General features: G+C 44.3%; 1 protein-coding gene across 1 annotated transcript in view; it reads left to right on the plus strand.

The window, feature by feature from the left end:
* EAF2 (ELL associated factor 2) overlaps positions 1–16,546 on the plus strand; it is a 51,432-nt gene extending 34,886 nt beyond the window's left edge. The window contains exons 3-6 of the mRNA XM_088473673.1: positions 4,016–4,152; positions 4,750–4,895; positions 5,755–5,982; positions 16,217–16,546. Of these exons, the coding sequence (XP_088329799.1) occupies positions 4,016–4,152; positions 4,750–4,895; positions 5,755–5,982; positions 16,217–16,263 (558 nt within the window). The 3' untranslated portion in view covers positions 16,264–16,546. The remainder of the gene's footprint in view (positions 1–4,015; positions 4,153–4,749; positions 4,896–5,754; positions 5,983–16,216) is intronic.
* Positions 16,547–23,888: the final 7,342 nt, after the last annotated feature.

Below are 23,888 nucleotides of genomic sequence, written 5' to 3' on the forward strand. Positions count from 1 at the left end.
TATTTGGTCTGGATCTGGACAAAATTGTAGCTACGCTGGCAGCAGCCAAATCTGCATGTCTCCCGTCTGCTACGGTCCCTTCAAGTTCTGGTACGTCGGCCTTACAGGGCCCAGGGTAGGCCTAAAGCACAGTCTTTTCCCCGACAGGCTGGGCCCAAGAAATCTGCCGAGCCCAGGAAACAGGCCTGGAGTACCAGACATCCGGCCCCTAAGTCAGATGACAAGCCTGCGGCCTGACTGTCTGGGCCTCCCTTTGGGGGATCCCAAAGTGGGAGGCCGCCTGCTTCAGTTCGCCCAGTGTTGGTCGATAACTACGACTGACACCTGGGTTCACGAGGTGGTTTCTCACGGTTCCTTTCGGCACAGGCATCCATCCCGGTTCTTCACCACAGGCCTTCCACTAGACCGGAACAAAGCCTCGGAACTGCGGAAGGTTTTGCACACTATGCTCCAGGCTGGAGTTATAGTGCCTGTTCCATTCTCCCAGAGGGGCCAGGGTTTCTATTCCAATCTATTTTTGGTGCAGAAACCCAATGGGTCTTACCGTCCAATACTCAACCTCAAGGCCCTCAACAAGTCCTTGAGGATGCCATGGTTTCGGATGGAGACCCTTCGGTCCATTATTCTGGCGCTGGAACCTGGGGATTACATGGTGTCATTGGACATTCAGGATGCTTACCTGCATGTCCCTGTTCTTTTGCGCCATCAGCAATACCTCAGGTTTGCAATCCGCAACGAACATTTCCAGTTCCGGGCGCTGCCTTTTGGACTGGCGACAGCTCTACGAGTGTTCACCAAGGTCATGGCGGTTCACCTGCGGACGCAGGGAGTCCAAATGTTACCGTATCTGGATGACCTTCTGTTGTTGGCAGGGTCTCCAGAGCTCCTTCTACGCCATCTGGACCTGACGATTGCAGTGCTGCAGCGTCACGGCTGGTTGATAAACTGGCAAAAGTCCACCCTGACCCCGTCTCAGAGGATCCTGCACCTCGGGGCTTGTTGGACTCCAGGCAGCAGCGGATCTTTGTGACGGAGGAAAAGATCTCTGCTTTGCAATTGAGGGTGCGCAGTTGTCTGCAGTGTCGCCGAGTGTCTGTGCACTCGGCGATGCGGTTGCTGGGCTCCATGGTGTCAGTATTCGACATGGTGGAATATGCCCAGTTTCACTCCAGACCTCTGCAGCAATTGATCCTGTCCAAATGGAATGGACTGCCTCCGAGTCTAAAGTCCTAGACGATGGTGCTCACTCCGGGGGTTCGCCTGTCTCTAGCCTGGTGGTTGCAGACGAACCACCTCAACAAAGGTCGCCCATTTTGGGTGGCGAACTGGGTCCTGTCAACAACTGACAACAGTCTCCAGGGCTGGGGAGCGGTCACGGGTCCACACTTGTTCCAGGGCAGGAGGACTTAGGCAGAAAAGGAGCTTCCAATAAACATCTTGGAACCCTGCGCGGTGTTCAATGCTCTCCAGCAGGCACATCGGGTTCTCCAAGGTCACCCCGTGCAGGTCCAGTCGGACAACGCCACCACCATGGCCTACATAAATCGACAAGGAGGAAACCGAAGTCGGGCGGCACTTGCAGAAGTGTCCCACATCCTGGTCTGGGCGGAGCGCAATCTCCCGGCTATATCAGCGATGTTCATCCCGGGAGTCCTCAACTGGAAAGCGGATTTTCTCAGCTGGCAGGACGTACATCCGGGAGAATGGTCTTTGTACCAGGACGTCTTTCAACTTCTGGTGGACAGGTGGGGTCTTCCAGAGATAGACCTCATGGCGTCCCGGCACAACAACAAGTTGCCGGTGTACGGGTCTCGAACAAGAGACAAAGGCGTCTCTGGTGGATGCTCTGTCCATCCAGTGGACGTTTCAGTTTCCCTCCCTCTTTCCTCAGTTTTCCCTTCATCCGCGGGTAATCTGGAAATTCAAACAGGAAGGAGGTACGCTCCTGTTGATAGCTCCCGAGTGGCCCAGGCGGCACTGGTTCTCGGACCTCCAGAGTCTGTCAGTGGACGTTCCTCTGCGGTTACCACAGGGTTTTTGTCTTCACCCGGACCTGACTCGGCTGTCTTTGACAACGTGGCTGTTGAGACGGCCATGTTAAGGTCCAGAGGGTTTTCTGGCTCTGTGGTGCAAACCATGCTAAGAGCTCGGAAGCCATCCTCTGCAAGAATATACCATCGTGTGTGGCATACATTCTAGTGGTGTCCACCTAGAGCAGTGTTGGCTAACCTTGACACTCCAGCTGTTATGGAACTACATAACCCAGCATGCACTGCTACAGTTTTGCTATTAGGGCATGCTAAAACTGTGTCAGGGCATGCTGGGATATATAGTTCCACAACAGCTGGAGTGTCAAGGTTAGCCAACACTGACCTAGAGGTTATGCCCCTCGGGAGTTCCGTGTCTCTAGAGTGTTGGCTTTCCTACAGGCTGGCCTAGACCATGGCCTTCGCCTTGCTTCCCTGAAGGTGCAGGTGTCTGCCCTGTCAGTCTGGTCCCATTGTAGGATTGCTGCACTCCTTGATGTGCGCACCTTTATGCAAGGTGTTCTTCGCATTCAGCCACCTTTTGTTCCACCGGTGGCTCCTTGGGATTTGACTGTGGTCCTGAGAGCTCTCCAGGGACCGCCATTCGAACCACTGGGCTCAGTGGACCTTAAATGGCTTACAGCTAAAACAATATTCCTTCTGGCCATTGCTTCGGCCAGACGTGTTTCTGACTTAGGGGCTCTCTCCTGTAGACCCCCTTTTCTGATTTTCCATAGGTACAGGATGGTGCTGCGCACTCATCCTGTATTCCTTCCTAAAGTGGTTTCAAGTTTCCACATCAACGAGGACATCGTTGTGTCGGCTTTTAATTCACCTGATCTTTCAGTGGGTGAGGCCACTTTGGATGTTGTGTGGATTTATGTTGACCGCACTTCTTCTTTTAGGAAGTCGGACGCCTTGTTTGTCCTCTATGGCTTCCGTAAAACAGGTTGGCCTGCTTCAAAGTAGGGATGTGCAGGCTCAGTTTTACTCGGATCTCAAAACGGCATTTTATTGGCTATCGCCTATCATGTGTTTTGGATAGCCAATATAATAAATCCGAATTTGCGGTAAAGTGACGATAAAAACCGAGTAAATCCAAGCCTGCACATCCCTACTTCAAAGCAAACTTTGGCAGGTTGGATTCGTATGTCAATTTCAGAAGATTATCTTCGTGAAGGCCTTCCGGTTCCATCCTCTGTGAAGGCTCATTCCACTAGGTCTGTGGGTCGTTCGTGGGCAGCTCGACGTGGTGCCTCTGCAGTCCAGATCTGAAAGGCTGCCACGTGGTCCTCTGTCCATACCTTTTGTGAGGTATTACGCTTTCGACACCTTTGCCTCTCAGGATGCTTCCCTCGGGCGTCGGATTCTCCTTTCAGCACAGGAGTGTCCCCACCCTTAAAGGATACTGCTTTGGGACATCCCCAAGGTATCCTGTGGATACCCTATGGACCCTGATGTAGAAAATATGAGATATGGTAAGAACTTACCTTTTGTTATCTATTTCTACGAAGTCCATAGGGTTCCACAGGACTCCCGCCCTGTCGCACCTGTGCTGCAGATGGGCTTTACTCTGTGTGTCCAGATCTATCTTCTCTCTCTTCCTTCTCCGGCCTATGGCTTGGTACGTAACTGAGATGCCTTGGCTCGGGGGCGGGGTATAGGAGGGGGACCCTGATGCATCCTGGGAGGCTGAAAAGTTAACTCTATGGTGCCCGATCCCTGACGTCATCACCTATACCTCAAGGTATCCTGTGGAACCCTATGGACTTCGTAGAAATAGAGATAACAAAGGTAAGTTCTTACCATATCTCATATTTTACGTCCAATTTTTTTTTTGTAATGTTTTTAGGTACTTGGTTTTTTTTTTGTATATTTTGTCATAAACTGCAACGTCGAATTGATTTATATGCTGTAAGAATTGGTCTAATGTTGCTTAGCACAAACTTTTAATGCTTGCGATGACCAATAAATATCTCTCATTGCAGGGATCCACCACTCCAGTCACTGTATTTAAAGGGTCGAAGAGACCATACCTGAGGGAATGTATACTTATTGTAAATCACGATACTGGCGAGTGCCGGCTGGAGAAGCTGAGTAGTAATATCAGTGTGAAAAAGACCAGGTATGTTGTGTAGCTCTTAGATTGCAGCAGGCTTGCTGTTGCCTTAAGATAATGGAGGGAGCCTTCTACCCTTACACTTTTTTTTTTACAGTTTGCCTTCTTGTTGGCAGTCATGAATATTTGTGAGCACCCCGTGTACTGGAAGGAGAATACTCGCTGTTCAGAGCCAATGTACTGAATGTTGTCAGCATTACTTATGAGAGTTTCCTAGAGCACTGTGAACACCTTAGTGTGAATTAAGTGATTCCCAAACTGGGTGCCTCATGGTTCTTACAGGGGTGCCTTGGGTTGGTGGTCCAGTACCAAATTAAACGTTTTTTTAGTCAGTGTGTTTGGGAGTCCCTAGCACTGATTTTGCCTATCAAAAATATGTGGATAAAAAGATGCGCAGCCCTGTCAACCACAACATAACTGAAGCTAAGAGTGATATATAAGCACATTTTACTTAATTTAATTCTTGCTGAATTTCTCAATAAGAAACTTTTGGCCCAGGGGTGCCGTGGAAAAAATGCTGATGCTCTAGGGTGCCGTGATTTGAAAAAGTTTGGGAACCACTGTCCTAGTTTATTCAATTTCTTATTTTCCCCTTCATTACAGAGCTGAAGGAAGCAGCAAGATACAGTCCCGCATTGAGCAGCAGCAACAACAGATGCGAAGTGCAACCAAGACTCCAACAAGTGGCAAAAACTCCTCACCGCTGGGAAAACTGTCTCCCACCTCCCCTATGGATGACATTGAGAAGGGTATGTTTTTATTTGCAGTAATCTCTTCTTTATTTTATAGCTGTGCCCATGGTTATTTAGCCAGACAATCAAGTTTCTTGTCTGTCTTTTGGATACAGACTTTTGTTGTCTTTGCTCTTACAGTAGACTTTGTCCCCTGGGACATCAAGGAGTGTATTCATTTGGGTTTGGTTTGCCTTCTCAATATTAAGAATGTTGACAAGCTAAAGGGGGACAGAAATATGTTAAACCAGACATGCTAGTACATCTATGTAAAGTATCGTAACCATCTCAACTTTAAACATGCTGGTAAGGCATCATGTTTAAAGTTGTAAAGCCATGATGGTAACAATGCTTTGTCATCCTTGTACTAGCATGTTGGATTCCATGCCACTTTCCCCCTTCTGCCTCTCGACCTTCTAAATATGAAGAAGATAACTACATCCCATACAATTCTGCATCATAGATGAGAAGCGTCTCCGGGGTGGTTGGACAAAGCCAGTTTGTAACCAATATCTTCCCTAAGCTGTGCTGCAAAATTGCTAAAGATTGTCTGTAATAGACATACAGTAATGTGCACGGCTGGACTTTGGTTTTTAGATTCTGGTGTTACCTATTATAAGTAGAATGTAGGTCCTTGTGTAGACGTTGCATTTCTTCTTACACTGTGCTGTACATGTTAGAATACAATTTATTTTATATGTTCATTAGATCACTGTGTATGTGCCATATAGAATACTATCCTGTTGCCTCGATTAAAACTTCATTTTGCACCATATCCTCCAAATCTAAGAACCAGACAGTGCTTTCTCTAGAAGTGGTCTGCAAGTAGTAATCTTTTGCAACACTGATCCATTGGTAACCAATTGTTTCTCTGCAGAGTTGATGGCGGAGGCCAGTGTCATTGACCAAATGAGCAGCTCAGACAGTTCATCTGAGTCAAAGAGCTCCTCATCTAGCAGCGCAGACAGCTCCAGCGAGTCTGAGGATGAGGGTAACAAATCTTCCCACCCACCATCCATGCCACAACTGCACCAGTCCTCTTCTAGCATTGAAAGTGGACACAACAAGACTCAGGATAATGGCGGCCAACTGATGAATACACTGAGTGAGTATTTTACCAGTAACCCTCGTGTTCTTTTTGTATCTACTGTTTATTTATTAGAAAATAAAGTTACATAAAATAGCCAATCAAAAAGCTCACACATGGGACTCTTAATTGTTGGAGGAACATAATGGAGCATCAAGGGGATCAACAACATTAAGAAATAGGACAAAGCAATGTCATTATACAGAGGTTCGCACACTCAGCCCTCAAGGCACCCTAACAGTCCAGGTTTTAAGGCTATCCAAGCTAGAGCTCAGCTGACTTAGGGCCTGATTCAGACCCACTCGCGAGCGGCTGTCCGCTCGCAAGTGGGTCGATGTTCTGCACTGAGCATGCGCACGACGGAGGGAGCTCCGTCGTGCGCATGCGCCATACGCGACTTGCGAAGGATTTTCCTTCGCTCGTAGTGTCTCTTCAAAGGGGGCGTGCTGTCGATGTTGACTGACAGCATGCCCCCTTTGGTGGGCGTGACGGGGGCGTGCCTCCCTGACGGGGGCGTTCCCACGGGAACGCCTCCCGTCAGAAGCCGGCCCACTGACATCACTAGTGATGTCAGTGGGAGTGATTTTGGCTCTGATAGAGCCAAAATCACTCCGGAGCTTGCGGTTGAAAACCTCAACCGCAGGCTCCGGCTCGCAGTTTCGATGGTCGCGATGGTCACGACCATCGCGGCCATCAAAATGCACGCTCGTATAGGCTGTGGGTGGTGACACACAGCTATACGAGCGTCCAGGAGGACGCTCCGTTTTTATGGAGGGCGGCCCTCATTCAGAGCGTGCGCTCTGCTCAGAGCGTACGGCTCTGAATGAGGGCCTTAATTAGTACCTCAGTCAATTTGATTTCACAGTCTGTGTGAAACCTTGGATATTCTAAAAACCAGGTCTGTAGTGGGAATCTCTGTCATAAGTTAATAAGAAAAGAGAGAGAAAGATATACAAAAAAAGTAACAGGAAGGGCAGGGGATCATAGCAAAGGGAAAAAGAGGGCGGGTTCTGCAGTCTGAGCCCCAACTATTTTATCTTACATCATAAGTCTGCCTATGCGGACCGGTATTTTGCTTTGTTTTATGTTTCATGAAAACGGCCTATAGGGTTTGTTCTTCAAGATAACTACATTAAAATTTCATTAGTTCTCCCAGATATAGGGGTGTGTTTTATTCTTTTAAGTTGACTTCTAAAAATGTCTTCTGCTTTGTCTGTCTCCAATATAATTTCAACTTTTATCAGTAATGGATTCAAGGCAAACTGGAATGCACAGTAATAATTGATGTTCAATCCATCTTGGCCTTGCATGGGATAACTGACACAAGTCTATTGTATTATACAAACAGAGGGCCTGATTCAGAGCCGTTCGCTATTTGTGGTCGTTCGTTCAAAAACAAGGGGTGGCTATTCAAATGATCCGTTCGCAAATTGCAGTCTGTTCCCACCTCTAAGTCTGAACGAGCGAGCAAAACATACGCTCGTTTATTTGATAAAAACGCCCCCTGGCCGCACGCACCATACGTCATGTCCGCTATTTATTAGATTAATCGAGTACATCGTACAGCGCATGAACTGCTCGCTATTCTTGTGGTTAGTGTTTTCAACCGCTATTTTGCGAGCAGTTCTGAGTTAAAAAAAACCAAGTGACGTGGTCAATGACGCTGCTGTATTAATTATGCACTCCCTTAAAACGCCCGTTTTGACCTTTAAGCACGCCTGCGTTCGGATCTCCACTCCCCGTTTTCAAGCACCTTCCCCTGTTACCACCCACATACGCCTCATTCTGTCACTCAAAATAGCAGGCCCTCGCTATATTGCGTACCAACGATTTTCGGCCGCACTGACTGGTTCGCGCATGCGTACTAAAAACCGTACGCATGCGCAGATGTGCGAACATCGCTCGGAACGAGCGTACTGCCGCTAGCGAGTGGCTCTGAATGAGGGCCAGAGTTCAGCTTTGGATGCTGTTTTAATCTTGGCCACATGATATTTACAAATAAAAATAAAAAAAAAGATTTTCAGGCTGCATCAAACAGCTGCCATTGACTATAATGGTCATAAAATGTTTGGGTCGCAGGTGCTTAATTCCTTTTTTCTTCTTCTTCGGGGTCCATAGGGATCCACAGGGATACCATGGGGATATTATGGTTGGAAGACCAGGCACCAAACCGTTAAAGCTTCTGCTCCCAGAATGCCCCAGGTCCTTCCCCATATATATCCTGCCCCTAGTCATAGGACTTCAGTTGTTCGTTTGGTGCGGCAGGATCAAGACGCACCTTTGTAACTGGACTGCTCTGGCAGTCATAAGCTTTTATTTTTGTTTTGTTTAATTTTTTTTATGTTTGAGTAAGCAGTACTCAGTGTCTGTATTCAGATGCAGATAATGCGACTCCATCTACCTCCGCCGGGCCGCAACATCAGTAATTGTGCTGGTGATTTTGGCAGGTCGTGGCTGGGCTTGGCTAGCAGCAGTGTTGCGACCTGAACTGTACCGGATGTTTGGAGATGTCAGGTAAGGCGATGCCACGCTTATGAGGATTCGCACGCGGTAGTCCTTGCTTCTGGTGTCAGAGACACACCAGAAGCTGCTGCTGTCAAGGCCCAGGATTATCCGCGTCCTCATTACACCAGTCGGGGCCTTATCGTGTGACGCCGGGGATCGTCAGCAGATGCTTCTGCTGCCACGAGGCCAGTGTACCCGGCTAGTTAACGCAGCTTAGGGGAGGTAGGCGCTCCCCCGACCCAGTCCCTACGAAATGTTTTGTGCGTCTGGGTTACTCCGCCTGTATATGAGACGCTCACGATCCACGCTCACTGCGCCCTGTAGCTGCGGTCTCAGGAGGGTCTGGGTCAGTCTCCCTGTATACCTCTCCCTTGGTTAAGGTATATGGTGCTCTATGGCCTACCATTCCTTTGCGGTGCTGTAGTTGATTTAGAGCCAATTGTAATTATATTACATATGCATTGTTTGTGACTGCTAGCGGCTGATTGACACTGTCTTTTATTTTTAAAATCTGTCAATTATAACTGTTTTCTCTCCATCCTCTTGGGGTGGAATTTTTGTTCTGAGTACTTTACATTCAATTGAGATTTTGTGAAAGCTGTCACATAACATTGCAATTATTGCCTTTATTGACCATGTCAAAAGATAAAGGTAAACGGGAGTGGGAGCAGCCTGTGCTGGTTCCATGTAAGACATGTATGACTTGTGTCCTCTCAGGATGTAAAGGATGCTTTGTGTGTCTGTTATATAAAGTCCCCTCACCAATCCAGTTTACCTGTCCCTGGACAAGAACCGTCCTCTTTGTCCCAGGTTATGATGAAGGTTGTGGATCGTATGGCTGCTCCAACGATGCCTCCTTGGATGGGGTGTCCACAGTATACTATGTTTGCACCTCCTATGCATCCTTCCTGGAAGGATGTTTATGGCCATTCTAGTCAGAGTATGGCACCATCTGATGTTGATAACAGACCGGCAGTGCACAAAGTGCCTAAACGCAAGTTCTCTGTCAGTCTGCCCAACATATGGATTCAGACACATCATCAGGAGAATTAGATGATGCACAGGGTTCCTCTCCTGGATCTAGCTCTGGGGAGGAGGATCATCCGTCCATAGTGGATGTTCTTTCTTTGGTAAGGGTGGTTATATCAGTCCTAGATATTCAGGATGATGAACAAGCTTGTAGTAAGAAGGCTCCAATGTTTAATCACCACCGGAAGGTGGTCAAAACTGAATTCCCTGTATCTGATCAGCTTGCAGAGCTTATAGAGGAGGCATGGGGTAACCTTGATATACGATTTTATGTGACTAAAAGAATATCATTGTATCAGTTTCCACCTTCTGTATGTACTAAATGGGAGGTACCTCCTACTTTGGATGCTCATGTAGCTCCTTTAATTAGAAATGCTACATTGCCTATTCTATCAGCACCTTCGCTGAAAGATTCCACAGATAAAAAGATTGAAGCCGGTCTTAAAGCAATATTTTCATCATCTGGAGCAGTTAGTCGTCCAGCTATGGCTGAGGCCTGGGTAACCAAAGCTGTTGAAGAATAGATAAGTGCATTGGAGGATTCACTACCAAATGCTACCAGAGAACAGATGATGAACATCTCCCACATACGGGAAGCAGCCTCCTATCTGGGAGGGGCTGCAGTGGATGCTGGAATTGTAGCTTCTAGGGCATCAGCAGCATCAATAGTGGCACACAGGGCCCTTTGGTTAAGATCTTGGAAAGCAGATACAGGATCAAAGAGGGTGCTGGAAGTCTTGCCTTTCTATGGAAAGGTACTTTTTGAAGAACCAGAGTTGGATAATATAACCACTACTCTTTTGGCTTCAAAATCTGCAGGTCTGCCTTCTAAGTCAAATACTCCAATTTAGGCAGGTTTCTTTTCTGTCCTTCCGTCCTCAGGGACAAGTAAAGGAACAGCCTTCCTCTAGGCCAACTAGTTTTCTCAAGTCTAAGTGACAAACTAAGAGGTCTGGCCCAGCAAGATGTTCAGCTTCTAAGCCAGATAACATGCCTTCAGCCTGATGGACCGGGCCTCCTTCTGGGGGATCCCAGGGTGGGAGGCCGACTTCTTCAGTTTGCGGATTATTGTCATCAGACAACCACAGATGCCTGGGTCCAAGAAGTGGTCTCTCAGGGGGGTATACCCTCACTTTCTGGAGATATCCCCACCAGAAGTTTTTTTTTTTTTTTTTTGCACAAATCTTTAATAGGATGCGTTCAAGGCCTTTGCCCTTCAAGAAGCCATTCACTCCCTGTTGCAGGCAGGGCTAATAATCCCAGTTCCAGTGTTTCAAAAGGGAAGGGGTTATTATTCCAATCTGTTTCTAGTTCAGAAACCGAATGGGGCTTATCGTCCTATACTAAATCTAAAAACGCTCAACAGGTTTGTCAATGTACTCAAGTTTCGTATGGAAACTCTCTGGTCAATTATTTTGGGAATGGAGCCGGGGGATTACATGGTTTCTCTGGACATTCAGGATGCATATCTGCATGTTCCTATTATACCATCCCACCAACAATTCTTATGGTTTGCATTACCAATTTCAGGCTCTACCCTTTGGCCTATCCACGGCTACCCGGGTCTTTACCAAAATAATGACTGCCTATCTCAGGCGTCAGGGAGTCAGAATTCTGCCATATCTGGACGACCTTCTGATATTGGCACATACTCTGGTTATGTTACAAAACCATCTTCAAATGACCATTACCTGCCTACAAGGGCATGGCTGGATAATCAATTGGAAGAAATCGGCGCTTTCTCCAACACAGCAGATGGTACATCTGGGAACGTTTCTGGATTCTCGAGCACAAAAAGTGTTTCTGCCAAAGGACAAGATTGTGGATCTATCATTGCGAATACGAGAAAGGTATCCATTCTGTTAGTAATACAGGTCCCTGGGATCAATGGTATCCACCTTCGACATGGTGGGGTAGGCTCTGTTCCGTTCCAGGCCTCTACAAAGATTATGCTGTCCGTTCCACCTGGAAAGAATCAATCTGATAAGGTCTCAGAGGATCCTTCTCACTCCACAGGTTCGTCACTCCCTCCAGTGTTGGCTGAGAAAGGATCATCTAAACAAAGGGCTTTAGTTCAGGATTCCTAATTGGGTGCTTCTCGCCACGAATGCCAGCCTTCGCAGATGGGGAGCAGTGACTGGTCATTACACCTTTCAGGGAAGTCATCTGCCAATAAACATTCTGGAACTACGAGCAGTATACAGAGCTCTTGTTATGGTACAGGACCTGCTCCAGGGCAGGCCGGTCCAGATCCAGTCTGACAATGCGACTACAGTGGCCTACCTCAATCATCAGGGAGGCACAAGAAGTTATGCAGCCATGAAGGAAGTGACACAGCTTCTGAGTTGGCAGAACGTCATCTTCCGGCCATCTCAGCAATATTCATACCGGGAGTACTCAATTGGGAAGCAGACTTCCTAAGTCACCAGGACATGCACGCCGGAGAGTGATGTCTCCATCCGGGAGTGTTTTTCAGCTCCTGGTAAACAAATGGGGTCTACCAGAGAGAGAGCTCATGGCATCACGCCACAACTACAAGGTCCCCAGGTACGGGTCCAGGTCCAGAGACCCATCAGCAGCCTTTGTGGTCGCACTGGCAGTGAGATGGGATTTCAAGCTGGCGTTTCTTTTTCCTCCGATTTTCTCTACTCCCAAGAGTTCTGAGAAAGTTCAAGCAGGAAGACGGAACAGTAATACTGGTATTTCTGGCTTGGCCCAGAGTTCTTTGGTTCACCGACATCCAGAATCTTTCCATACAGTCCCTCTATGGCAGGATCAGCTAACACAGGTTCCATGCCGACATCCGGACTTACCCCATCTGGCTTGGAGGACGTGGCTCTTGAATCTTCCATCCTAAGAGGGAAAGGTTTATCCAGTTCTGTAATTCAAACGATGATTAGGGCACGAAAGCCTGCCTCTGCCCGCATCTATTACAGAGTTTGGTATTCTTTTGGTCAGTGGTGTTCCCATAAGAAGTATGATCCTAAGATATTCAGGATTTCCAGAGTACTGGCTTTTCTTCAGGCAGGATTAGAGCAAGGTCTATGCCTGGCCACTTTGAGAGTGCACGGTCAGTCTGGTTTCAGAAGCTTAATGGTTTCATTACCAGATGTTAGAATTTTTTTTCCAAGGAGTTTTGCGAATTCAGCCTCCTTTTTTGTTCCACCGGTAGTACGGTGGGATTTGTCTTTTGGTTCTTAAGGGTCTACAAACTTCCCCATTTTGAACCTTTGGACTCTGTGGATTTGAAGTGGTTAACAGCAAAGACAATTTTTCTGCTTTCTATTTCTTCTGCTCGCAGAGTCTCTGATTTTGGCAGCACTATCTTGTTGCTCCCCATTTTTGATTTTTCACCAGGATAGAGCTGTTCTTCATACAATTGAGAGTTACCTTCCTAAGGTAGTGTCCCGTTTTCACATGAATGAAGAAATTGTTGTTCCTGCTTTTGAGGCTTCAGACCTTTCTGTAGGTGAAGCCTCCCTGGATGTAGTTTGTGCTTTCCGTATCTAGAAAATCTGATGCTCTTTTTGTATTTTATGGTTTTCACAAACGAGGATGGCCAGCTAATAAGCAGACGCTGGCGAGATGGCTACGCATGACTATCTCTCAGGTGTACACACAGGCTGATCTTTCTGTCCCAAGCACGGTGACCGCACATTCTACTCAGTCTGTAGGGCCATCGTGGGCATTTAGTCGTGGTGCCTCCGCTGAACAGTTGTGCAAGGCAGCGACGTGGTCTTCTGGCCAAACATTTCTTATGCTGGCCATACACTCTGCAATTATCGGGACGATCCGCCCGATATCGGCGGATCGCCGCGATAATTGCAGCGTGTATGCGGGCGACCGAGGGTTAAATATTGCTCGGTCGGGCATGCTGGATTGTCCAGCATGCCCGTCCGATGCGATATTTACCCGGGAAACTGTAGGCCGCATCGGGCAGTGTATGCCCATCGCGGCCAACAGACAGACATTTCCTGTGTTCCTTCCTACGGAAGGAACAGGGAAATGTCTCCGCCCCCGGGGGCGGAGCGCGGATGTCGGGCTATACACTGTGAGATTTCTCTCACAGTGTATGCCGCGGACATCTGCGGCTGGCAGCCAGCCAGATAAAATGTCTGTCGGTCTGACAGACATTTTATTTGGCAGTGTATGCCCAGCATTAGGTTTTTATGCCTTTTTGATACTTTTGCCTCTCAGGATGCTTCCTTTTGGGCGACGAATTCTCCTTACTGCTCAGGAGCGTCTCCCACCCTAGGGGAACTGCTTTAGGACATCCCCATGGTATCCCTGTGGATCCCTATGGACCCTGAAGAAGAAAATTAGAGTTATGGTAGACTTACCTAGATAAATCTTTTCTTCGAGGTCCACAGGGTACCCACCCTGGCGCACCTGGCTTCATTTAGGTTCTATTCTTTCGGTCACAGATTCCCTCATCTAATGTAAGTGTTTTTGGTGTACAATTGTTCTTCCTTCTCCTCTTTCATTCTCCTGCCTTGAGGCTTGTTAACTAAACTGAAGTCCTATGGCTAGGGGTGGGGTACATATTGGGAAGGACCCAGGGCATTCTGGGAGCAGAAGCTTTAACTGTTTGGTGCCTGGTCTTCCAACCATAATATCCCCATGGTATCCCTGTGGACCTCAAAGAAAAGGAGTTATCTAGGTAAGTCTACCATAACTCTAATTTTCTTCTCATTTAAAATCTGAATCATCACAGGCAGCTCTGTATTAAGTACAAATATTTACAATTTCCTCTTATGCTTTAATATGTGTATCAGACTGTGACAACAGACAGATGTGCTGAAACCATGTTGAGAAGTTTATCTCTTGCTACAGCTGAGCCCTTAGCTGGTTTGGTCTTACTCTCAAGGTCGCGAACAAAGCTGGAATGACTGCACCCATTTATGTATCTAGTTCAGTTGTGGTGTTTTATGGTGGTCAGTGGGACAGGTTGCAGAAACTTGTTTCGAAATGTCTACAGTATGTAACTTGCCTTAGTAAGCTTTATATGATGTATGTAATGTTAGGAGCAAGGTTACCTGTGTGTAATTGTCAGGAGTACTTACAAAAATGTTGAAACTGGGGAGCTAACATTTTGCTTTGCAAACTAGTCTGCGCTACTGAGTACTAAACCTAAAAGAAACTACTATTCATACATGTAACTGCAAGCCCTGGAGTTCAACTACTTTTATTTCTGTATTTCCTCAAATGAATAAACATTGGCACCCTTCTCTGTATGTTTATATAGGCAGTTTTTGCCTTGCGATTTGCTCTATTCCTTTTTTGCACTCTAAATCCAATTTGCTTACTTGTCAGACAGATATGCTCTCTACCACTTGCCTTGGAATGCCCTCTAGGCTACCTATTGCCCCTAACCCTTTGGAGCCTTTAATTGGGTTGTTGTTAGGATTTGGAGCCAGGTCCCATCACCAATAGTCATACTATTCCTTCTAGAAGGAAAAACCCCCCTCCTACCAGTCTCCAATCCAGTGATGGTCATTTTCAAATCATAGGTGTCTCCAAAGCTGATGGACAACAGTCTTATGAGGGGCATCCACTAGACGATTTTAGCAGGCGATTGAACAATATCGTTATCGTTCAATAGTATAAAAATCGTTTGCAAATCGTGCAGTAATTGTTTCTAACGATGTGCGCTCCCGCTGCTCGTTTGATCGTCTCCTTCATCGACTGAAAATGCAGGTCAATTTCACTTGATCGCTTTCATATCGCTTGGAGATCACTTACTAATCGTTTACACATCGTTCACGCTGAACGATCAAACTATGAACCCGTCTAAAATATTATCTGCCCACTATAGCTGAAAGCTGTCAATCACAGATTGAAACGACATCGTTTAGTGTTTGAATGATTTGCAAACGTTTTGCAAACGATCTGAGTGGAAGATCAAATTTCAAGGAAAAATTCAAGGGAAAATCGTTTAGAGGTTGGACAGGGTCTCGCGCATGACGGAGCCGGCTCCGTCGTGCGCATGCCCAGTGGGAAAACATCGACCCGGTTGCGAGCGCTCAGTGCTTGCGATCGGGTCTGAATCAGGCCCAAAGTGTGCAGTACAGGACAGTAATGTAAATACAGAGACATGTGCTCTGTGTGCAGGCTGGTCAGCTGACTGGAAAAAGCCAATCACCACTATTTTCTCAGACCTGGGTCGAATATCCCGGGACTGTACCATTTAAGAGCCAAATAACCCAGGTCCGACCCATGTTTAACCCTTCTTTTAACCCAGGTTGAAATACCGGGTTGGTCGACCAGGGTTATTCATTTTGGTGCATTTTAAAATCATGTCGACCCGGCAACAACGAGGGAATAACCTGGGTTATTTTGGCGATGTGAAAGGGGTATAAATTGTGCATGTTTGTTTAGAGGTCTATGGTCTTCATTTTGTGATTTTAGTTTTTGCTTCAGTATAAGACCTTTATTTGTTCAGCCAGTGAATTGTTTAACTTTGCCCTTTTTTTTTCTTTTTTTTAAGTTTTACTACTTATAGAAGTTAGGTCTTTTTGTTTAGGACAATGGTAAAGTTATGTACAATTTTTAAAGTTGAAGATTCCTCACATTGTCTTGTCTCCTTGTTAATTTTATTCTCCACATATAAATTTATTTTAATTTGCTGTGGGGAGATGTCCCTTTAGTTTTATATATTGTTTCTCTTCACACTTGTATTAGACTGTATTTATTATATGTTTTGTTTTTATACTTTCAGGGAATGATCTACAGTTGAGTGAATCTGGCAGTGACAGTGACGACTAAGTCCTGGAGGAACATGTTTTCCACGTTCTATTAATTCAGTATTTGCTTTGCACTAGATCTCCTTATTGACTGAGGTGAATGACTTGCTAAAAGATTTGATCTATGATCTGATTAACATATCGGCGCAGTCATTGCCCCTTTACCCGCTGCCTTGAACAGTTACTGCCTTTCTTCTTGGACTTTCAGGATGACCATGTTGCTACATTTATCTTTATTTTTTGACTTTCATTGACCATTCTAAAACAATGCAATTTTATCAGAATAAAATGCACATCACATAGTACAGTTGATATGCTGAGTCATTCCAGTTAGGAAAGAGATTAGTATATTTTGTGAAGAATTTTGTGAAGCTCATACTGTCGGAGATAAAGAAAACTGTTGGTTTTCTATCCAACTCCTGTAGACCTTCAGAAATATACCAAGCTAACGTCTCTAAATATACTTGTCCTTCTGTCAGTGGCTGGTATTAATGAATTTAAGCCAAACCTGTATTCTAGGGATCTCCGGTTGGGGGATTCTGCTGCTTATCCGTATAGGACAAAACGTATCCAGATCAAAATACCCTGTGCCTGCATCGGCCTGATGTAGGGTGTTCTTGTTTTAAACACCGAGGTCAACTAAATGATTATAATTGAGCAAGACTTCGGTGTCCACATAGAGGTCAGGTCCTATGAGAACTAATAAACTCTGAATAACGTTGGCTTATTTTATTATTATTATGCCACAATCATCCTGGTCATTTGTTATAAGCTCAGGTATATTAATCAAAATGAATGACTTTTATTTTAGCATTAGATGGTTTGAATCTCTGGTTAGTGCGTTTCAACAGAACAAAAGTGTCATATCACCCTTGAAGGTGTGTTGAAAATCAGACACTGGGGATGTTCAAAGAAAACAGTGTAAATGTTACAGAATTTTTTTCTTCCTTTTACAAAACCACCACTGGTTCCAGGATGAAGAAATGTGAGATGCTGACATTTCAGGTGGCTTCCAGGATGCAGCCTATGACCAAATCTACACTTGTAATTTGGTTACATACAATATGTGAGACTTCATAATATTACAACAGGAAAGTATTTCTATCTATGGGACGATGCCTTTAATTCTTATATATTACTTTAATGGCCAATGGTAGGTTGTGTGAACGGTTGAGTATAAATATTTTTATGACTGGAAGCTTTTTTTTTTTTTTTGACCTTAAACACTGACATTAACCATTGTCTGAGTTGAATTATGGTTTGTGATGTTTATGGAACATTTGAGTATGAAGCAAATCTACAATATGAAATATTTGTATTTTTACCGAAAGATACAAAATGTTGATTACTGAAAACACAAATCTGAATGTAAATAGTCAAAGGTTGGATCATTTGCTTTATCTCTGGTTTCTGGAGATCTTATTTAATTCAACATGTTATTCCCTTAGCAATCTGTGTCTAACAGTTACTCCTGTCCCTACAGTACATTGCGTTTCCCCCACTTCCCTCTCAGGTCTGTGTGGACTATTAGATTTCTTCACACTTGTTTGGATACTCTTGTTGCAATTGTATACTTATTTACAAGCAGACCAACATTTTCTGCACAGCTGTTCAGTGTGTAACCCACCCAGGGCACTGTGACAATTACAGGAGCTAACCAGAAAAAATAACCCAGCTTAATGAGCGTGCTATCAGACGTGTGTCTTATCCATGTAACAATCTGCTGCAGGACATGCTAACATTTCAAGTGTGGACATAAATACAATAAGGTTTACAAGTTACACTCTGGGTTTATACGAGAAATATTGTGCTGTGTTGTATAAAATGTCACAACATACTGACTGCTAAAAGACATTTATATATGTGATTTTATTTTAACAAATGTTTTCTTGTCTGAAAATGTACTCGACCGGTGATCACCTAATTCAGTATGTTCACTAATGCCTATAACCAGTTAGAGCAAGCGGCAACCTGTCCATTTATTTCTTTTTTGTTTGCTGGGGGAAATGTCATTGGTGGATGAATAAATGAACTCCTGTAGGCAGTAATGTGTAGGCTTTACAGTGTCACTTGTTTGTTTTTTATGCCAAAATTCAGCAGTTTTCTTTAAATTTTCATGTTCTACATATATTCTGTCCATCAAACATTATACCTATTAATGGGCCTGATTCAGCAGAATACCCAATGCCGATGTTTACTCAGTTCGAGCAAGTATTTGCCACTGCGCATGCGTGTAAGCCGCATTGCGGTTATGCATGCACAAAGTACACACTTGCTAAGTGAGTGACAGTCAGCATTTGTAGGGGGGTGGCTAGAAAAACATGGGCGTGTCTGAGTTTAAACGCTGTTTAATTGGCGTGCATAAATTGGGCATTGCGATCTCTCTAGCAACATGAGAGCTCACTGCTTGTCAGGAGAGCTGCCAAGTCTGCGACTGGTCAGACCTGCCACATATGGAGCATGGCTGCCTGTAGTGCGTCATTGGTTTATGCTGTTGCACGTCGTGGTATGGATATGAGAAGGCAGCAGTTGGCGACCCTATGCACCGATGTGTTTTGGAAAGCATTAGCATATTTTAGCAACTGCAATGCTTTAGCGATTGTATTTGTGTCCGCTGCTGAATCAGGCCCAATGTATATGAGCTTGTATAGTAAACCCTTTATTTAATGTTTGCCCATTACTACTGGTATGTATTGCTTGTTTCATCACATCCTGACAGCAGGTCGCAGTCAGCAGAATCTGAGTTGTATAGTTGATGGAATTTGAATACATTACTTCTGATATAGCTGATTTGGCATGAAAGGAAATCTGTCCATATGTTTTCTCCATAAAAAGCAAAGAGCGCATGTCCTGTCCTACATTTGACACTAAGCCGATCACATTTGGAAAAGCTGTCTTGATGATTTTTGGTACAGATTTCATGTTACAGCAGTTGTGTGAACACCAGGAATTTGACTTTTAGTGCAGTATCAGAAGTTGCCTTAACCAAGAAAAATTTTATAAATTGACTCATTACAGCTGCAGAATTGCATGATTAAAATAGAAACATTTGGTGTTAACTTTTTATTTTCACGTTATTACACTTCGCCCAAATATGTTTGCTTAGACTTTTGCATACTAGTTATTTGATGCAGAATGTAGTCAGCATCCCGACAGTCAGGATTCCGATGGTCACAATACAGACAGCGGTTTCCCGACTGTCAGAATACTGATTTCGGAGGTAAGTATTAGGGTTAGGGGGAGAATTAGTGTTAGGCAGCGGTACGGGAGGGTTATAATACTTACAAAAATTCTGACTGTCTGTGTGCCGCTGTTGGTATTCTGACCGTTGGGATCCCTTTACACAAAACTTGGATGCTTCAGCAATATTCTCCCAATGTTCCTTTTTGTCTTAACATTGGCTGGTTTAAAGGTTTTTAAATATTAATCGGGGCCTAATTCAGAGATTAACGCAATGCAGATCTACAAAGACCGGAACCCATGTTGCGCCTTATATAAAAGATAATTTCTTCTACGATCCCCCTTGCCAGCCATTACAATGGGATAATCTCCCTCTCCCATAGTTTAGACAGAATGTTTTCTAGGGACTGCCCACCTGCTGGTATATAGCTTCACTCCTCCCCTTCCTCTGTCTTTTTCTCCCGTCTCCTAGTAGTTTACATAGCGTTTTAGAGAGTGATAGAGCTTTGGGGGATGCAGAGTGTTAAGAGGTCTAGATCTCAAACTAGCCTAAATTATGATGGAGCAGTTTATGTGGTATTTCTAGTGAAGAGTGGTGAGATAAGGGAAGAAACTAGAATGTTTATTTAATATTGACTTGGTTGAAAGTATGCTAAAGAATATCTATAAAACCATGAATAATAAGGAAATTGGAACCTTCAGAGGATCGAGATCTGTTGTTTGAAGATGGGACAAAAAAGGGTAGCTGCTTCCCTGTTCACAGTGATGAAAGAATTTCAAGAGTGGCAAAATTTGGATAACAGACCAGGAAAACTCTTGTATAGACCGTATTTATCCTATTAGAGAAGTACAATTCCTTAATTGGGTGTAGTACCGAAGATGGATTCAGCTGTGGCAGAATTCGCTTCTAGAACTAAGAGACCCTGGGAAAATGTTGCATCATTTTGTGGTTCTATGGCTAGGAGAATAATTTTCTATTTTGGAATAATGCATATTTCTTCTGCTGTGTCTTTGAAATCTGGAGTGGGTATAGCCTCGGTAGCTAGGCCCTTAGGCTGTGGAGTTCTAGTATGCATACGGATCTAAAAGAGAAGATTTCTAAACATTATATAATGAGATATTTGGATATTATGCAAAAGGCCATAGAATTCTTATGTGAAGCATCTTTGGATGTGGTATCTTTTTCAGCAAGATCAATAGCATCGGATGTAACAGCAAGAAGAGCTTTATGGCTACAAGTTTGGGCTGCAGACATCCATTCCAAGAATAGCCTGGCAACACTACCGTTTGAAGGTACCTTACTGTTTGGCGCCAAACTTGATGCTATGATTCAAGGATTATCCTGTGTAAAATCAGTCAGGCTGCCGCAAGATAAAGGGAATAGATTTTCTTTACCTATATCTTCCAGGCAACAATTCAGAGAAGTTAAGTTATAGACCTGGCAGATAGTATGACAGAAGATATGCCTCTGTAGTATCTAGGCAATCCTTTCATCAGTCGTATAGAAGAACTAATACAAAGTAATGACTGCAGAAGTTCCGCCTCTGTGGGGACAAGAATTTTACGCTTTGCCAAAAGGTGGAAGATTTCTGTTCAGGACAAATAGGTGACCAATCTGGTTGCCAACGGTTATCACACAAAATTTCTGAAGGTTCCAAAGCAAAACAGATTTGTGATCTCGAGACTACCAAGAATGAATATACAAGTCAAAGCGTTGGAGAAGAGTTGAGACAATTGTTAGCTTCCCAGGTAGTGGAGCCTGTAACTAATACAGAGAAGAAAAGGTTTCTACTCTCATTTATTTCGGGTAAATAAAAGTACAGACGGTTTCGGAACTATCCTAGATCTTAGAGACTTCAACAGTTTTGTACATGTAAAACCGTTCCACATTAAGACATTGAAATCAGTCATTGCAGGCATAAAAAGGGAAGATTTTGTGGCATAAATCAACCTAAAAGACGCATATTATCATGTACCCGTCAGTCAAGAAAGTCGAAAGTATCTAAGATTTTGTATTTGGAACAAACACTTCCAGTTTACCTGTCTTCCATTTGGCCTAGCAACATCACAAAGAACATTGACAAAGGTCCTCATAACATTGATGGCTTGTCTGAGGACACAGGACATAGAGATTTGGCCATATCTCAATGGCATTTTAATATCTGGCAAATCGGAGGAAGTAGTAAGGAAGAACTTGGATTATACAATAGTATCTACAGTTCCACGGATGGATTGTGAATTGGGAAAAGTCACTTGACCCCCAGTAGAGAGGATTCAGTTCTTAGGGCTACAAGTAGATACCAGGAGGTTCAATGTCACTCTTTCAGAAGAGAGATGCACAAAGATTCAAACTTTGGCTACATACATGATAGAAAGCAACAGTTTCCCTTTAAGATCAGAACTTTGCTTGTTTGGGATGATGGCATCCGCCATAGGTAAAGTTCTTTGGGCCCAATGGAGAATGAGGTGTCTTCAATGGAATATACTCCAGTACAGTTGAAGAAATTATCCTTTAGAATTGCTGGTAAAATTGAATCAGATGACAAGAAGATCCCTGTCTTGGTGGATAGACGAATTCAGAAACAGAGCGATGGTCATGAATTTCCTAATGATGCATCCGTTTGCTACAAGAAATACACATTTTCCAAGTCAGAAAATTTAAAGGGAAAAATGTTGTAGAGGTTCAATCACTTCAGCTAGGAGAGTAAGTGAGCTGCAAGCTTTGTGGGCAAAACAGCCCTCTTTAAATGTTATGACTTGATAGGTTGGGTTTGTCCTCAACACCACCTTTTCTGCCTAAGGTGGTAACTTCTTTTCAGTTAAATCAAGAAATCAGATTACCCTTATTTTATCCTGAGCCATAAGAATGAAAGAGAGGAAAAATGGCATACGTTGTCAGAGGAATTTCTATCTTGAAAGAATGACGGATATTAGAAAATTTGAACACTTGTTTGTTATTCCAGAAGGAATAAAAAAAAAAAAAAAATAGGCTGTGCTCCTACGAAACAAGGTGAATTGGGGAGCTTTATGTTCGTGTACAAGAATGAAGGTCGAAATGTTCCAGTTGTGATTTAAAGCACACTCCACTAAGGCAATGGCTACTTCATGGGCAAGGAAGGCTTAAGCTTTGGTGACAGATATTTGTGAAGCACCTACATGGTCTTCAATTCATACATTCTCTAAACATGCTGTGAATGTTTTTATCGCCAACTTTGGGGGTCATGTTTTGCAAGGGCCACTTGCAGAATAAATTAGCATGATAGCATATCTCGTTGTTTTTATTGTCCCTACCCCTTATTCTGCTTTGTTATATCCATTGTAATGGCTGCCATAAGGATTGTAGAAGAAAGCTAATTATTCTTGCTGATAATTTCCATTTCTTCATAGAGACCCCATGGCAGCCTTCAGAATACCCTCCCCTTGTAGTGTTTTCCAGGGACTGATTACATGGAGACACTCGAAAGACACAGAGGAAGGGGAGGAGTGAGGCTATATACCAGCAGGTGGGTGATCCCTAGAAATCATCCTGTCTAAACTAGGGGGATGCTGTAGTGGCTGTCATTGGGTCTCTTTGAAGAAATGCAATTATCATTGAGTATAATTTGCAACTTTTTGTTCTAATCCTTTAAGCCCCAAGAACAAAGGTCTCTGTAGAAAACAATATCAAACAATTTTGTTATGCCTTAAATAAAAATACTTTCAGCTTGAACATATCCTAATGTTGCTATATCTGTTCCTATTTTTATGCTTGCCATAGATTATGATTCCTTTTAGAGCGACTTCAGGCTCAATCTAGCAAGCTGCTGTGTAGCGTTGTATGTACAATCTTCTGCATATTGCATTTACAATTGTGCCATCTGGTGGTAAAGTCTGTTTAATGCATGCAATATAAGTAACATGTTGCATTTGGAATCTGTATGATATGCCGACAGCTGAAATCCCGACACTGGAAGCCCGCATGGTGCAGAATCCCGACAGCGGTAGGTAAGTACCCTAACCCTCCAACCTTCCTTGGGGGAGCCTAACCCTCCCGGGGGATGCCTAACTCCCCCCCCTGTGGTGCTTAAGCCCCCCTTCCCCTACCCTAATCTCCCCTCGGGGGGTGCATTTCAAAGCATCTGACTTATTACTGGTCAGACTGTCTGAAAATTGATGCAAAGGCCCTATTTTCAAAATCGCCACAATACAAATAGCCATCCCAAATAAATATATATAATCGTAAGAAAGCACTACAGGAAAAAAAGATGGTGGTTGCAGAGGAGCTCACACAGGGCCTGATTCTGAGTGTGATGTAATGCCGATATTCACGCAAGAGAATCAATGTTTTTCAACTGCGTATTTGTCAGTCGTACAACGCATGCCTCCAGCATTGTGAGATCTCGGAAATGTATTGGGCAGTGACTGGGAGGTGGCTATTCACACAATCTGAGAAATACTGTCTTATGAGTGTGTTATGGGAGTGTCCCA

Source organism: Taudactylus pleione, unplaced genomic scaffold (genome assembly GCF_031769625.1).
Source record: "Taudactylus pleione unplaced genomic scaffold, aTauple2 ptg000138l, whole genome shotgun sequence".
Lineage (NCBI taxonomy): Eukaryota > Metazoa > Chordata > Amphibia > Anura > Myobatrachidae > Taudactylus > Taudactylus pleione.